The 14863-nt window shown below is 41.1% G+C and overlaps 2 protein-coding genes across 5 annotated transcripts in view; one reads left to right on the plus strand and one right to left on the minus strand.

Moving 5' to 3' along the window:
* Positions 1 to 1189: 1189 nt before the first annotated feature.
* Positions 1190 to 4355, minus strand: RPA3 (replication protein A3). Its single transcript, XM_051609406.1, has 4 exons — positions 4188 to 4355; positions 3837 to 3911; positions 2294 to 2402; positions 1190 to 1804 (listed from the first exon to the last, which is right to left on the minus strand). Exons 1-4 carry the CDS (start codon positions 4284 to 4286, stop codon positions 1722 to 1724), a joined length of 366 nt encoding a protein of 121 aa, XP_051465366.1. The 5' UTR covers positions 4287 to 4355; the 3' UTR covers positions 1190 to 1721.
* A 13-nt stretch (positions 4356 to 4368) lies between these two features.
* Positions 4369 to 14863, plus strand: part of UMAD1 (UBAP1-MVB12-associated (UMA) domain containing 1) — an 82094-nt gene continuing 71599 nt past the window's right edge. The window contains exons 1-3 of one of the 4 annotated variants that reach the window (XM_051609403.1): positions 4437 to 5077; positions 8665 to 8807; positions 10775 to 10892. In XM_051609403.1, coding sequence (XP_051465363.1) covers positions 10811 to 10892 — 82 coding nt within the window. In that variant the 5' untranslated portion in view covers positions 4437 to 5077; positions 8665 to 8807; positions 10775 to 10810. Of the gene's footprint in view, positions 4411 to 4436; positions 5078 to 8664; positions 8808 to 9552; positions 9645 to 10774; positions 10893 to 14863 lie in introns of those variants that run through there. The other 3 variants (XM_051609401.1, XM_051609400.1, XM_051609404.1) reach the window with 3 other exon arrangements.

The following is a 14863-nucleotide window of genomic DNA, read 5'->3' on the forward strand; positions in this document are numbered from 1 at the left end:
CAGTCAGCCCCAATTATGTAACTCACTTTGTAGCCCCTTTTCTGCTCCCAGGTTCCCACCCTTTACCACTCTTTCCTCCTCCCAAAGGAGCCACATGTTCCATTTCAGGCCCGATTTTGGTGACATTTCTCTTTGGTATTTATGGTACAGTTGCCCTGGTGATACCCTTCGATTAGCGACCCACAGAGCCACTATTTCCTTTATTATTATCTGCAAGGTCTGGCAGATTCTCACACCTTTATCTTGTGTGTGCAGGCCTAACTGGGGCCAGAAACTTCCATAGTCTGGAGTAGGTGAATGAGAAGAACATAGTAGAAATGTTGTGTTGAATACTAGCCACCTATCATTGCTGTGGGACTAGATGGACAAAAAGAGTCTTGATCGGACAAAGGGAAACTAGCATTTATCATTTGGATGTATTCAGATACCCCCACACAGGCACAATCCAAGGATGGTCTCCATATGGGGGTAAAGTGCTATCTATAGCCATCTAGTGGCAGACTATTCTATTAGGCCTCGATAGTCTTGGTAACCAAGAACTATGTGCCTGTAACATCATGTTCTATGTGCCCAAAATACCAGTTTTCTGAAGTGGAGTAATACAAAAGACTTAAACTCTAGGAAAGCAAGCATGCAGTTATTAACAATGCCCTTCTATTTTAGTGAATACTGTTAACCACTAATACAGTAATGAAAGCACTACAGGACAAAGCATGGTATGCCATGTTGAGCTTGTGTTCTTGTTTGCTCTCTGACACTGACTCATACTTCAGAAGTCCTTCTCCTGTGAGACTGTCTGTCTTCTAAGTACAGGGGAAAAACAGATCACCTGGTAACTTGATTATCCACTTTGATAAATAAGAAGTCTTTGAAGAAATTCCTTGACTTAAAATGGAGATGCCTATAAATACACATAAGGCTAAGCAAGGTTAATACAGCACTAATCTAGCTATTAAACCTGAAACCTGTTTGTATGAAAGGTTAATGAAAATAGCTATAAATAGGGCTTTTTAAAAATACCTTAAAATAGGTATTCATTCACAGGGAGTATTTCCAGTTAGATTTTACTTAGGCTGTGTTACCTTAAGGGATGTAAGAATTCTGCTACATGCTGTAAGTAGCCTGGATAGTAACAAAACCTGGAATTGTGTGGAAGTTTATATGGTTAAAATAATCGTGACACTTTGGCTCAATCCCGGTACTTTAATTAAGACTCCCAGACTCACCATGGATCACTGAAAACACCACTCTTAACATGTAATACTGACACAGTTACATGAAGTCAGATCTTTTTTATCAGAGGAGAGGATTTTCAAGATGCAAAATACACTCCCCCATGTTCAATAAATTTATATCAAAGCAAATGAAATAATACAAAATCTTTACATTAAAACCCCACCAAATGGTTTGCATACATGTCTGATGTTAAGTATTCTAGAACCTCTACCACCAATAACAAAGAGATGCCTACAAAACTTCAGTCTCTAGCAAGTCCAATCCTGCAAAAGGGTTAAATATATACAGACAGTGAGATACCCACAGAATTGTTCTTGCTGCATAAATTAATTTTCAAAGCACTCTTCACTGGCCATACATGGCACACAGAACAGCATATTTTCAGTATATTTGTTGGAAATAAATGCAACTGTTACCATGCTGTCAGGCAAGAAAGCTCCAGTACTGCTGTCCCCTCTGGACCTCTAAATATATGCTAAGAAAAATCAATTGCTCCTCCCACTACCAAACGGGAAATAGTCAGGGAATTCATGAATAATTTTTAGTGCTTCATTGTAGAGTTCCAGATCTGAAAGAGGACAAAGAAAATGGTTATTATGCGTAAGCTAAATTGCTCACAAGCAAATGGCAGCATTAAAGCACTGCTTAATTTCAAGCAGTATAGCTGAGCATTTCCATTTCCCTTCATCCTCCCCAGTTTTCCCAAGGCAGCTTGACTGCTTGCTTTCTGGAGCGTTATTTTTAGGCCTGCTAGGTGCACAATCCCACAGGATCCAGTGCAAGGCAAGAACCACGTGGCTGGGAGTGGGAGATTCAAACCATGACCTAGACTGGCTCCAGCTTTGAGTCAGTCCCTACAGTTTGACTGTAGTAAGTGTATTTTGTACAGTTTTTCCCATGACACTCTCCTTTTCTACATTCTACTCCCTATGTGGAAGCTTAAGGAAAGACTTTGTCTATAAGAAAAGCTATTCAGTCAGGCAGCTTTCCCTTCTTACGTATTGAAGAAGACTTAAGAATACAAAATGGATTTGTCATAATGTATATTCTTACTTACCAAATTGACTTTTATCTTCTCTGAACTGGACATACGACACGCACATGATGGTTGCCTGATTTGTTACTCTTCCCACTACTTCAAGAACTCCTGAGATCTCTTCATCTAACTAGAAAACAAACCAAACATGAAATTAGCATCACTAAATTAACTGCTATATTAACTGCATAGCACTTACACCAGGAACTCTCCACAACTGACGGTTTGTTCATGACCACAGGTGCTGTTCCCTGTCAAACAATAAAGTACTTCTGAACACCACTGTCCCTCTCCCCAAAACACCCCACAAAAGCAGAGACACTTGTATTTGTAACAGCCCATTCAGTACTGACACAAATATGAAGAAGCACTAGAGAGAAGATACCACTTTATAAGTGTATAAAACAGTGTAATTTAATCACTGAACAGAAGCTTATCTAGAATACAGTGAGCAGAAGAATCCAGATTTTTATGTACCACATTCAAACCTGAATAAACTGTAGAACTCTCTAGAAGCTAAGGAGGAGGTATCACACATGCCAGAGAGCAGTTCAAGTATTCCAGATTCAGGAGGTACAATCAGAAATTATTTCTTCAGTAATCTGTCAGTAAGTGTTCAAAGACACTGACAGTAACAATTTCCCCTTGGTTGAACAAGGGGAAATAAAGAGGCTAAAATTTTATTATTACTAGTCCCAAATCATACACCTTGACACGCCTTCTTTCTTTTTTAAGATACTAATTTTAAGAGTGCAGTACTGTCTCAGTAATGTTCTTCCACATCTAACTCTGACCTTTAATTTCATAACAAGTTTCCTGGAACACAGCAATAGATTTCCATCCCTGCCCATAATTTTGGCTTTCTCTGTTGAAAGGACGAACTACACACACACAAAGGAGGGAAAGGACAGAAAGTATTTTCATTATCAAATCTAAATCTATCAAATCTAATCTATCAAAGTTCTTCCATTTACATCAGGCAAATGGAGAGATGAACCTGACGTTTTTTCTGCACACACCAGCATTAATTGATAGAATTATTTTTTAAGGAAAAATGTTCAAGCTAACTATGACATTTATTGGAATGCTATGAAAGTGTTCTAAGCATTTAGAGAAATGTCAACCCAAAGGACTCTTGGAAATACAGTATTTTGGGGTTTTTTGGATTATCTTCACCAAATACTTTGTTAGGCACACAAAGGCAATACAGCAAGGGAGGAAAACGTGAAAGGAAACGGAACGAATACATATACTGAAATATATTACACTGTAAACAACAAACAGAGCCAAGACAAAGTAGCCAAACAGGGATGTGTCTGCTGAGTAATGAATTCTCTCTTAACACCAGCTGAAAACTGATCAAGATCAAAGCAGTTCATTCACACAAAGACTGCGTGTTAGCTGGAAGACGCAAAAAGCAGAGGCAAGGAAACAAGTCCAAAAGGAAGAAAAAGAAGAGATTTTTTTTTTCCTGACCAAAAACTTAATACACGCAAAGCATGCGCAGGTTCAGGTTTCAGAAAGGACAAAACCTCCGGGATCCACAAAGTATTCCTTAACTTACAGGCTCGCTCAGCTCCACAGTCGTATGTTTTCCTTCTCCATCCGAAAGCACGAAAAGCTTGCCACTGGGATGGATCTACAGAAGACATCAGGCCTGCGTGACCAGGAGGCAGCTGAACGCGGGGCGGCCGCCGCTGCCGGGCCCTGCCCCGACAGACCCGTCCCTCAGGCTGCCGCCCCCCGCCCCGCCCGGGCTGGAGCCCCCTGCCGCCCCCGGCCGGGCCGCCCCTGCCGCCCCCGGGCCTGCCCAGCCCACCCCGCACCGCGGGCCCGGCCCTACCCCGGAGCGCAGCGGCTGCCGCCTCCCCCCGCGGCCCAGGCGGCAGCAGCCGGGGCAGGGCCGGTCACGGACCTTCTCGAGGCGGCCCACGAAGCAGACGGGCTGCCCGATGTTCTGCGCCAGGTGGGCGGTGGCGATGCGCCGCCGCGGCAGCTCCAGGACGTCCTCCATGGCGGCGCGGCTTCCCGCGCTCGGCGGAGGGAGGAGCGCGGTTCTCCCTGGCGACGCGGGGAGGGGGAGAGGCCGGGCGGGACTTCCTGCGCCGGACGCGGCCCGGAAGCGGCGGCGGCGGCGGGTGAGTGGCGGCGGCGGCGGCGGGCCCGGCCCAGCCCGGCCCAGCCCGGGGGGGGCAGCGGGGCGGGGGTCGCCGCGGCGGGGAGGCCGGCGGGGAGGGCCGAGCCCCGGGGAAGCCGGGGGACCCGGCTCAGCCATCCCCGCCGCGGCCTGGCCCACCCCTTCCAGCCCCGTCCTGTCATTTAACCCTTTGCTCTGAAGTAACCCCACACGTTCCCTCCCCTGGGGGCCGTTTCCCTTCTCCCTTGAGGCGCTGGCTCTGCCCCGGTCACCGCTGCCCAAGCCAAATACTCCCGTTACCGGCCTCTTAACCCTCGCTTGTTTCACCGGTCGTAGTTGGTACTCGGAACGTTGCCTGTTAACGGCCGCGATACCCGCGCGTTTCCGCAGATCCCAGTTTGAACTGGGCGAGGAGCGGCTGGAGGGCAGCCCTGCGGCAGGGCGCCGGGGCCGCGGGCTGGCAGCAGGCTCCCCAGAGGGCAGACTGCACCCCGGGCTGGGTGCCTCGAACGCGGCCTCACCCGCCGGTGTTCCCCAAAAGAGGGGACTGCCCCCCTGTGCTCAGTGTTGCTGCAGCCTCACCTGCAGCTGGCCCCCGGACATGGGGCTTTCACGACGTGTCTTGCCTTTTCCCCTGTGTTCTCGCCAGCTGTCCCTTGTGTGGAGAGGTGAGTTTCCATTGCCCTGACAGTAAAGGTGGCTGATGGTCTCCTGGGCTGCATTAGATGTAGTGTTGCCAACAGGTCGAGGCAGATGATCCTTCCCATTTTGCTTGGCACCAGTTGAGGCTGCACCTGAAGTGCGGGGTCCAAGTCCCAGGTGCGAGAGAGATGTGGACTTACTGGAGGATACGGGAGGATTTCAGTGGTGCCCAGTGACAGGACCAGAAGCACTGGCCACAAACTGAAACACAGTAGGTTTCATCAGGAAATGCCTTTTTTTTTTTTTTTTTTACTGTAAGAGTGACCAAGCACTGGCACAGGATGCCTGGGGAGGCTGTGGAGTCTCCCATCCTTGGAGACATGCAAAAGTTGCCTGGACCTGGTCCTAGGCAACCAGCTCTAGGGGCCCTTGCTTAAGCAGGAGGTTAGATGAAATGGCCTCTGGAGGTCTCTTCCAACCTCAGCCATTTTATGATTTTCTTTCTGTTTCCAGGACTTGTGTTTCAGGAAATACTTAAGGAAATCTAACTCTACTTCTGCCTAAAAGGGTGATCCCAACACTGTGTTGCTTGTCTCTTCTAACCAGCTGTGGGGTAGTTTAGGTTGCTAACCAGCACAAAGCAGTTTTGTTAACTGGCTGGGTTAATGTGATGGCTCAGCAAGCTGAATGAGCTTGCCAAAGAAGCAAAGCTGCCCCCAGCATCTGTGCAGAACCAGCATGTTGTCAGGAAGGAGAGTGCTATGGGGTTATATCTTCGACTGGGTGTAGCTAGGACTCGTGTCCTCACTGTCCATGCTGCAAAGTGACTCTTCTAGGACTATTTGTCTGCCACCTTTGAAGAATTAGCTGTTAGAAAAACACTTTGTATAAGTTCTTACAGATATATGTCTTGTTTCAAGCTTAGCTGCTCTTTAAGGGTTTCAGTTAAAACCAGAACAGTTTGCAGGGAAAGAAGGTTTCAACCTGTTGAGTATCTAATAAACACCTGTCTTTGTTTTAGCATCTTTTATCTTAAGGGTTTTGAATGTTGACATTGGTTTGAGTACTGTTTCTTCACTCCTGACTTAGTCTTTGTCACTTATGCTTTTAATGTCTGACTTGGTTGTTGTTGCTTTTTTATGATTCAGAATCCTCGAGTGGTTTTATAGTATGGTAATTTGCCTTTTCTGCTTCACTTAAATTTAATGAAAACTTTAAAAATAAATATTCACATTTTATGTAAGTAAAAAAGGCTTAGTTAGGGTTTTGTTATGTGTATATTCTTTTTTATGTATTTGTGTTTCTCTTGGCACTTCCTTTCTTCTGCTTTCAAGAAACACGATCTAAGGGAATATCACTAATGTTAATGCCAAATAAAACAAATTGTAATTTTTTTTCTTACACTAGGCCAAAAGCTTTTAAACTGCTCTTTTGGTGTCACAGGGAAATATTTTCAGCTGCATTTTCTTGACTCTTAAGTGGGTTGTTTTCATGTCATAAGCAGGGCTGTACAGGGCTGTTAACATCTTGCTATTTTATTGGTGAATCACGGAATATGTTAACGTGAAAGAGAGATTTTCTCTGATGCTGTTTTCTCCTTTCATAGGTAATGTTGCTTAAACTACTATTCTGGTTCTTTAAGGTCAGGTTTTTATCTTCTTCTGACCTCATTTGATAATTTATGTAATTACCGGCAGTTCCACTGCAATTCTGCTTTGCTGTATTCCTGGGCTCTTTTTATCTTAGTCTGCATCTTTGGTGTTTTTAATATTAAATTACCATTCTCCTCCTTCACATGCAAGAAAACTCTGAAAAGTAATGCTAAATATGCAAGGATCTTCATAGTACAGAAAAATTTTATTTGATGTAACGTATTGGTTTGGCTCAAAGGTCACCCATGGCTCTTGTCAAAGGAGACTGACAAAATGCAGGAGGAATAAATTAACCCCTTTGTGCAGCTCTGTAACTCATCATTGTCCAATCCCACCTGTGCTCTCAGACCTTCACAGAAAATGAAATTATTTTTTGCAGCCTCACAGAACTGCTATAGTTTGCAGTTTATTACTTGCTAATGACTGCAGTGGTGCCAAAAGCATTATTCTTAACTACCAGCAATTGAGATTGGAGAGAAAAAAAATTGTGTTCACTTTTTGGTGAGGGGGAAACATGAGGAGAGGGGAATTGCATATTCCTACCAAGGGAGATTTTTATCTTTAGGCAGTGAATTCAATTTCAAGTCTCCTATAGAAATAAAATTAATCCCATCTGGAAGGGAAAAGTGCTGTGCTATATAGGAGAAATTACTGCAGGAACATGGTACTATCTCTGAATGGCTGGTGTATTTTCTGTGATTTTGTGCTGACAGCTTTAAAAAAAACCACAACCACAACTAAGTGCTTTTTTCTCTAGTCTGTCTGACCATGCATCCTGGTCCACAGACTTCAAATTTAATTTTTACTCTGGAATGAAACTTGTGCAGAAACCGGTTGTTCTCAGCTTTCATTAACTGAAACCTCATCTTATCTACAAGTAGTAAAACTCCAGTCTGACTCTGCAAGTGCTTAAACTGTGTTCTTATCTTCAAGAGCACGAGTGTTTCCATTCAACTCTGTGTTTCTTTGTTGGACAGGGGCTTTGTTCTGTTTTTAACATGTAATTCCAGAAATGTAATGGTTGCATTTCCTGTTGCTGGAGAGATTTATGTTTACTTTTGAAGTTCCACAGTTGATAAAATGCTTGACAGACCAGATATCACAAATGTCCCAGCATTGCCTCTCTACATCTTTTCCTTTACCATACTGCATAGAGCTCTACTTTTTGTTTCTGTGTCCCTTGTCCTATTTTTTTAGTCATTCTTTGGTACATAATTTTAACTTAATATTGTCTTCAGCAAAGGTACTGAAATACTGCAGGGAGTAGCTGGTGAGCTCCCTCCTTCGCATTGGTTACGCAGATCCAAGATCTACAAGCACAAGTTTTGTTTCTCAGTGGTGAATGCCCAGAGAAGGAAATGGTTTCACTAACCATGTTACGGTGATTTCCTGGCATGGATTCCTTACTACCTCCCCAATGTTCACCATCACTAAATACAACATATGGTATTTTCTTCCTGCTGAACCAGTGGTTTTAACAGCATAAGAACTTGAAGCCTGAGCTTTGGGGTTACTTTTGTTTGCTTTGCTTGTTTTTCTGTTTCAAGCAGAAGGATGCATGGGATTTGTTTGGTTTTGTTTTCAGTTTGAGAAAGGCTGTTGGCAATGAAATTAGTTAAAGTTACTTCAGAAACAAAACTATGGAGTAAAGATCAAGCCTCATGTATGTAAATAAGATTAATTTTGTGGGTTTTAGAAAAAAATTGGGATGCTCAGGCTGCCTTCTGTCAATTAAAGGAAAAGATCTAGTATGTGAAAGCTCTTGTAACTTTAATTTGTCCAGATCAAATTGTATTGATTGTTAATTTACTCTGAATTGAAAGGTCTGATGCCCTTTAAGCAGTAACATTTAGATATATTAAATATGCAAGGTTTAAAAGACAACTAATGCATGGTTTCTTATACAACTCTTTTGTGCCACGTATATACTGATTAAGATGCTTTTTTTTTGTGCAAGAAAGAAGGGAAGGGGAACACTATGCAACAGAGCTGAAAACTGTACAGTAATGTGGAACTTGAAGATAAAAGAAATTGTGATTGGAGCAACTGCAGCTCTGGCTCCTGTAGTGGCTGACTGGAATCTGGCCCTTTACCAAAGCTATCTGTAAGATTTTACGCATCGAGTTGGTTTTGCTTCTTCTTGTTGTACACTTAGGATGAAGGTAAAATTGCATTTTAAACTGTTCCACAACTGCCTCTCCTTCATACATCATCGAAGCAGAAACCTGACTCTTGAGCATTACAGCACAGGTTTTTACCACTTGAGCTATGGGACTGACAACTCTAATTGGTAGCAGGAGAAGACTTATTCCCTGAGGGCTGAAAAAGGAATATGCTGCTGGCGCCATGTGTTGAGCCTGGGTGTGGGGGAAGGTAATGAATAAATGAGGTAATTAGGAGTTTCTACTGTGTAATCTGCTCAGAACTGGAAATAGCAGTATTTCATGTGGTAAGGTAGGAGAACAAGCAAAAAGGGATAAAGTGCAGATAAGTAACTATTTTTTTATTTTTAAATTACTGCATACCTAGGGCTGGATGGTTTGTTCTGTTCTTGTGTACTCTAGTGTAGTTCATGTGGTTGCTAGAAAGTGCACTGCCTCAGCATAAGCAGGCAGTAGCTGGCCAGCCTGTGGGATATTCAGTCTTTTAAGTCTCAGGTATCAGGCCACAGTTTGAGTCATTGCTGCTTTTGCCATGTTCTATTTATATACCATTGCTGAAAGCCTGTGCTTACACTTCATATAGGACTTTCTGTGATCTGAAGTATGGAAGTGTTGTCTATTGCTTGTACCAACAGAGTGTGAGGCAGTTTGTATCTGCTGAATGGTCCATGCTGATTGTGCAGTTAATTGCTACAGGACATTGGCAAAGGCAAAAAAGTCTTGCTTATGGCACCATGAATATTTGTGTTGGAAGCGAGGAATTTCAGCAAATAATCAAGGTTTTTTATCTGTCTTTTTTTTTTTTTTTAATCCAGCCCCTAGATGGTAGCACTCTTATGTCTTTCCCACCTTGTAAAAATTCTTCTTTGTTAAATTTTGGGTGAAATAACATTATTGAAACTTGGCACTGTCACCTGTTTTCTTTAGACTGGGCTCCTTTTCTCTATTGCAGGTGAAGATTAGATGTTGTTACCAGTTTGTCAGGCCCTTTAAGTGTTGGTGTCTGCAAAGTAAATCAAGATTTTGCTCCTCAAACTCTACTTCAAATTTGAAATTACATTATTCCACTTTTCCCAACTTTATATTGGTATTTTAGTAGCAAAGAGCTTCATGAACCATTCTTTAAAACTTTCTCTCTGGGTTTGGCACACAGCATGTTTCAACCAGACCACCAGCTATAGGTTGGTGTTGTCCAGTGGTCCGAATTCAGCCCTCAGGGACAGGAGGCGAGCACACCCCCAAGGGGTGACTTCTGCTGTGGTGGCTCTTGCATTTTCTTGTTGTCCCAGCACTACAGACAGTGCTGCTGTTGCAGGAGGAGGCTGGAGAGACTGACAGTTGCTGAGTTCAGTGGTGCCATTTAGGTAGAAACTAAAAAAGAGGTCGTGCTTCCTTATAAAGCTTTTCTTATGTCTTCCCTTGGAAGAAGAGAAACTTCCTTGAGTCTACATATTAAAGTTCAGAATAATTACAGAATTTGCTTAGAAGAATGTTTCGTGATGTATCCATGGTGGTTCATAGGACTTAATGTTGTATCTGCCCATCTTGGGTGATGCTCGTGGGGTTTTTAATATTCTTCTTAAGCAATTCAGAATGGCTTCTATGTAATTTTCCAGTATTGAGAGACAAGATACTGAGCATAATCCTGTGCAGTTAATGTTTTTATCCCACTTTTAATGGTTCTACTCCATTCATAACTTTATAGAAAAGCCTTTTATACTTGACTCTCTTTTTGCCTATTTAACTGAATTCCTACATCAAGAAGTTGATCTAACATGCATATGCCTGATATCTCAAATCTGGTAGTAAAGGTTAAACTGTAATATTCTGTATATGGCCTTTGGCATGGTGTGAACTTCTTACAGTAAATTCTGCTATATTTATTTAACCTGTTTTGTCTTCATTTTAGATAACAACTTAGAAGAAAAAAACAAAACCAGAGGCTATGTTCAGCTTCTTCCGAAAAAGTCAAGATTCAAAGAAGGTTACAGTGCCAGAGAGAGAAGCAGATGGATTTGTTATTGTGGGTAAGTTGTTCTTCTGTATAAAGTGATTCTTATAATCTTTGAAATGTAAATATTTCTTTGAGATGCTGAGACCAAATGAAATGTTAAGAGAAGCCATGATAAAAACTGTTCAGAATTCTTAATTTCATGAAGAATTTTATATTCCTAGTCTCATCATTTGGACCAAATAGCAGAAGGTTAATTTACATAGGTATCAACTCTTATTCAGGAGCATTGACAATGTAGTTTCCTGTATTCCTCTAATATTTTGAGCAAGGAGAAGTTACGCCCACACAAAACAAGAAAGCTCGAAGTTGAGGCTTCTAGCTTTATGTTTGGAGTTGTAGAAAGAGAATAATTTACTGCAGTTGTTAGAGGACTTTTTTCAGGTTCCTTCCTTTTAGTGTTACCCTCAAAGTATTTTAATAGTAGAAGCCAAGAAGCATCTGAATATTTCTAGTTACCTGGTGAATGTAGATGTTCTGTCTCAGAATCTGACTCTTATTTTGTTTGATTAATGTTAAGCAGTTTAAGGTTTTCAAAATCTTTTTGTTATTAAAAAAATCAATCTGAAGTGTACTCATCTGTGAACTGGCTGAAGTGCAGCTTTAATGAAGTTCTTTCACAGTCTTGTAGGATGATGGCTCAAGCATGCAGAAGATAAAAAAATTATCTGTAACTGATCCTTTTTCCTCCTTTGAAAGTTTTGTTTTCCTCCTTGTACATCTTTCATCATCAATATTCAGCTTCTGCTGCTATGATTTACTGACTTCTTACCAGGAATCTTACAGTGTTTCTCTACTTAAGTGTTACTTCTTGAGCATTTTCAAGTCATGGTAGCCTCCAGACTATAAACATGTAACAATATGGATTACATAACTGTACCTACTCTTTCTGAGGAGAACTTACTTATATTCTTTGTAGTCGTTCTCCTTTAAAACAAATACTCCCACCTACACAGCAGCTGTTAAAAAAAGATCTGATTTCATATCTGTGACTGTGTGTGGTTATGTTTAATTGTTGTCTTCCACTTGATTTTGTTCATTTGCACTGGTTTTCATGGCTCCATCAAATCACTCCAGCACTTATCATTGTGGAAGGGTCAAAGCAGGCACATTGTCATCCCAAAATCTGGAGATCATTTAAAATTCTATAACAGGCAGAGAGTTCTGTACTCAAATGATACTCATGTCCCAGAATTGCTTATTATGATTCAGCATTCACAGACTCATAGAATGGTTCTGTTCGGAAGGGATCGTTAGAGATCATCTAATCCAATCTCCTGTAGTGAGCAGGGACATTTTCACATACAGCAGGTTGCTCAGAGCCCCGACCAACCTGACCTTGAATGTTTCCAGGTATGGGACTTTTACCACGTCTCTGGGCAACTTCTGCAATGTTTCACCATCCTTATTGTAAACAAATTTTTCCTAATTTCTAGTCTACATCTACCCTCTTTTAGTTTAAAACCATTAACTCTTGTCCTTTTGCAACAGGCTCTGCTAAAAAGTTTGTTCCCATCTTTCCTATAGACCCCCTGTAAGTATCCAATTTAGTTTCACTACTTTTTCCTGAAATGCTGTCAGTGACTAAACATAAATTTATATTAATCTGTTAAATACAAACTTAAGAACTATCCATTTTGCTTGAATATAGTCTTATTTCTATGTATTGTTATTAGTATTAGTCTTTGCTCAGACAGAAGTTAATTTAGAAAACTGCAAAGAAATTGACTGTAAGTTCATCTTAATTAATTTTGCCTGGGCAAAAGAACTGCTGACAGCCTTGTCAGTGGAGCTGTATCACTGTTAGCTAGACAGCTATGGTTGCAGAATTACAGGTCAGTAGTTAAAGTAGATACTTACCTAGAAGTTTTGTTTGCCTAGGAATAGTGGCAGTCCAAAAAAACCTGTAAAAACACAACACCTTGCTAGTCTGCTATTTACTTTTTTATTAATCGAATGGGAGATTCTGAAGCTTTTTTAAATTTATCTGTAAAATAATCCAGAATACCAGAACTAAATATCTTTAACAAATCTCAGTAGAATTATAAGGCCATTAGCATGAGTACTGCAATAGGCAATGAACACTCTTGAAGGGAGTGAGAATTTACTTTTTTATTTTTTAAGTTGGTTCCTAAACCTGGTCTTTCATTCAAAGCATATACGAACAAAAAAGCCTAGTTTGCTGATATTCTGTGGACACGGGAGGAAAGGCTTTGCTTTTTTTCCCTGTAAAAGAAGAGGAAAAACATATCCTCAGGGGATGTCTGCTCCTGATTTCCACTGTCGTGGTTAGGACAGCTTGTTTGTCAGAAATCCATTGCAAGATTGTTCACACCGTGCACCACTGATAAGGGCAGCCAAGGACTATTACTGGAAGTCTGAATGAGACTTATCAAGAAAGAATCAAGTGCCGTACAAAAATGTAATTATCTATCAAGAACTAAAGCATTTTTATGTCTAACTGCCGAATCACTTATTTTCCAGATACTGGTCATCTCATCTGTTCACAATGCTGTAAAAGTGCTGATTATTCTATAAAAAGCAGAACTATTATTCTGAAAAGGGAAAAGAGGCTTATAAAAACGCACACAACACATGCAATTGGTTTTAATAAGTGAATCAGTTACAGAAATATGAAAAATGTTTCAGTGGGTTGCCTGGTCATCATAAATAGGTCTTAAAGTTAACGTTCTGAATGCTAGGATTCAGAAAACAAGTAAGTTTTCAGGGCATTTTGAAGAGTAGTAGTTTTAAAGGAATCTCTCATATTTTGTGGCTCTGGTGATATTAAATAAATTCCAGCCTACCATCTGTTCTTTCTGTTGCTATCCACGGGGAAGTCAGGTTAGTGCTAGTGTTTTGTTTTGGCATACAGCTAAAAACTCCCATCGGATCTCAAAGATGCATGCGACTGGGAGTCCTAATCCCAGCCTAAAATCAGGAACTGAAAAACTGAGGCAGCAATGCTGCTTCCCATGTGTGTTTAGCAACAAGATGAGAAACTCTGCAAACATCCATAGGGTGCTGAGGGTTTCACTGGGGTGGATGGTGAGTGTTTTTTGCTTGAAGACAACTGAAATATCATTGAAACATACAATTATTTGGGTTGGAAGGGACCAAGATCATCTAGTCCAACCTGCCTGCCATGACCAGGGGCATCTTTCACTGTATCATGTTGTTCAAAGTCCCATTAAAAACTCCCTTTTCCCTACAGTGCTTTCCTAGATCCTTGGAGGCTATCTAGTAATAGTAATCAAAATTTGGATTAACACCTATTTGTTATGCTTCTCGCTATTAGTGCAAGCATGATTTTTGCCTGTTATGGTTCCTCTCAAGAAAACAGTCATAAGAAATTCTGTGTTTTGAACTCTCTTCCCAGTAGGAGAAGGATTTACAGTATTTAAGCGAGTCTTGGATCTGTTGAATTAACCAATGTGTACCATTTGTTTCAATGCTGATGCCTGAGGAGAAGCAGCTCTACAGAACAGATGGGGTCAGCGTTGCAATATCTAAAAACTCACAGTGACGTGGGAACTGCTGTCTTTCATCCTGTGAGATGAAATACAGTATAAAGCAAATATTTCATTCTTATAAAGAAAGTAGAAGAGAACTAGTACTAGATAAAATTATGATGAATGATAACACATATTCTTATCTCAAAATTTTGGTGGTCAGGTATGACTTTCTATTTTAAGCTAATCTCTGAAAGGCATTCAAACTTTGGCTTTATCTTAAATGAGATACTTGAACCTTCCTCTGATGTGTTCAGTAGATATATTACTGAGTTAATTCAGTATTATAATTCCTTTGTATAGAATCATCCTTATCTGTAGGCAGGACTATTCTCACTCAGCTGTGAAACTGTGAAGAGAATGCTTTACAGCCAACTGCATGAAGTTTTCTGTGCTGAGATGTAGAAAAGATCAACACAAGGCAGTCATTAGTTGTGGACATCTTTTCTGTTTTTCTGAAGAACAATTTTACATA

The sequence above is a fragment of the Apus apus genome, chromosome 2 (assembly GCF_020740795.1).
Source record: "Apus apus isolate bApuApu2 chromosome 2, bApuApu2.pri.cur, whole genome shotgun sequence".
Taxonomy (NCBI): Eukaryota; Metazoa; Chordata; class Aves; order Apodiformes; family Apodidae; genus Apus; species Apus apus.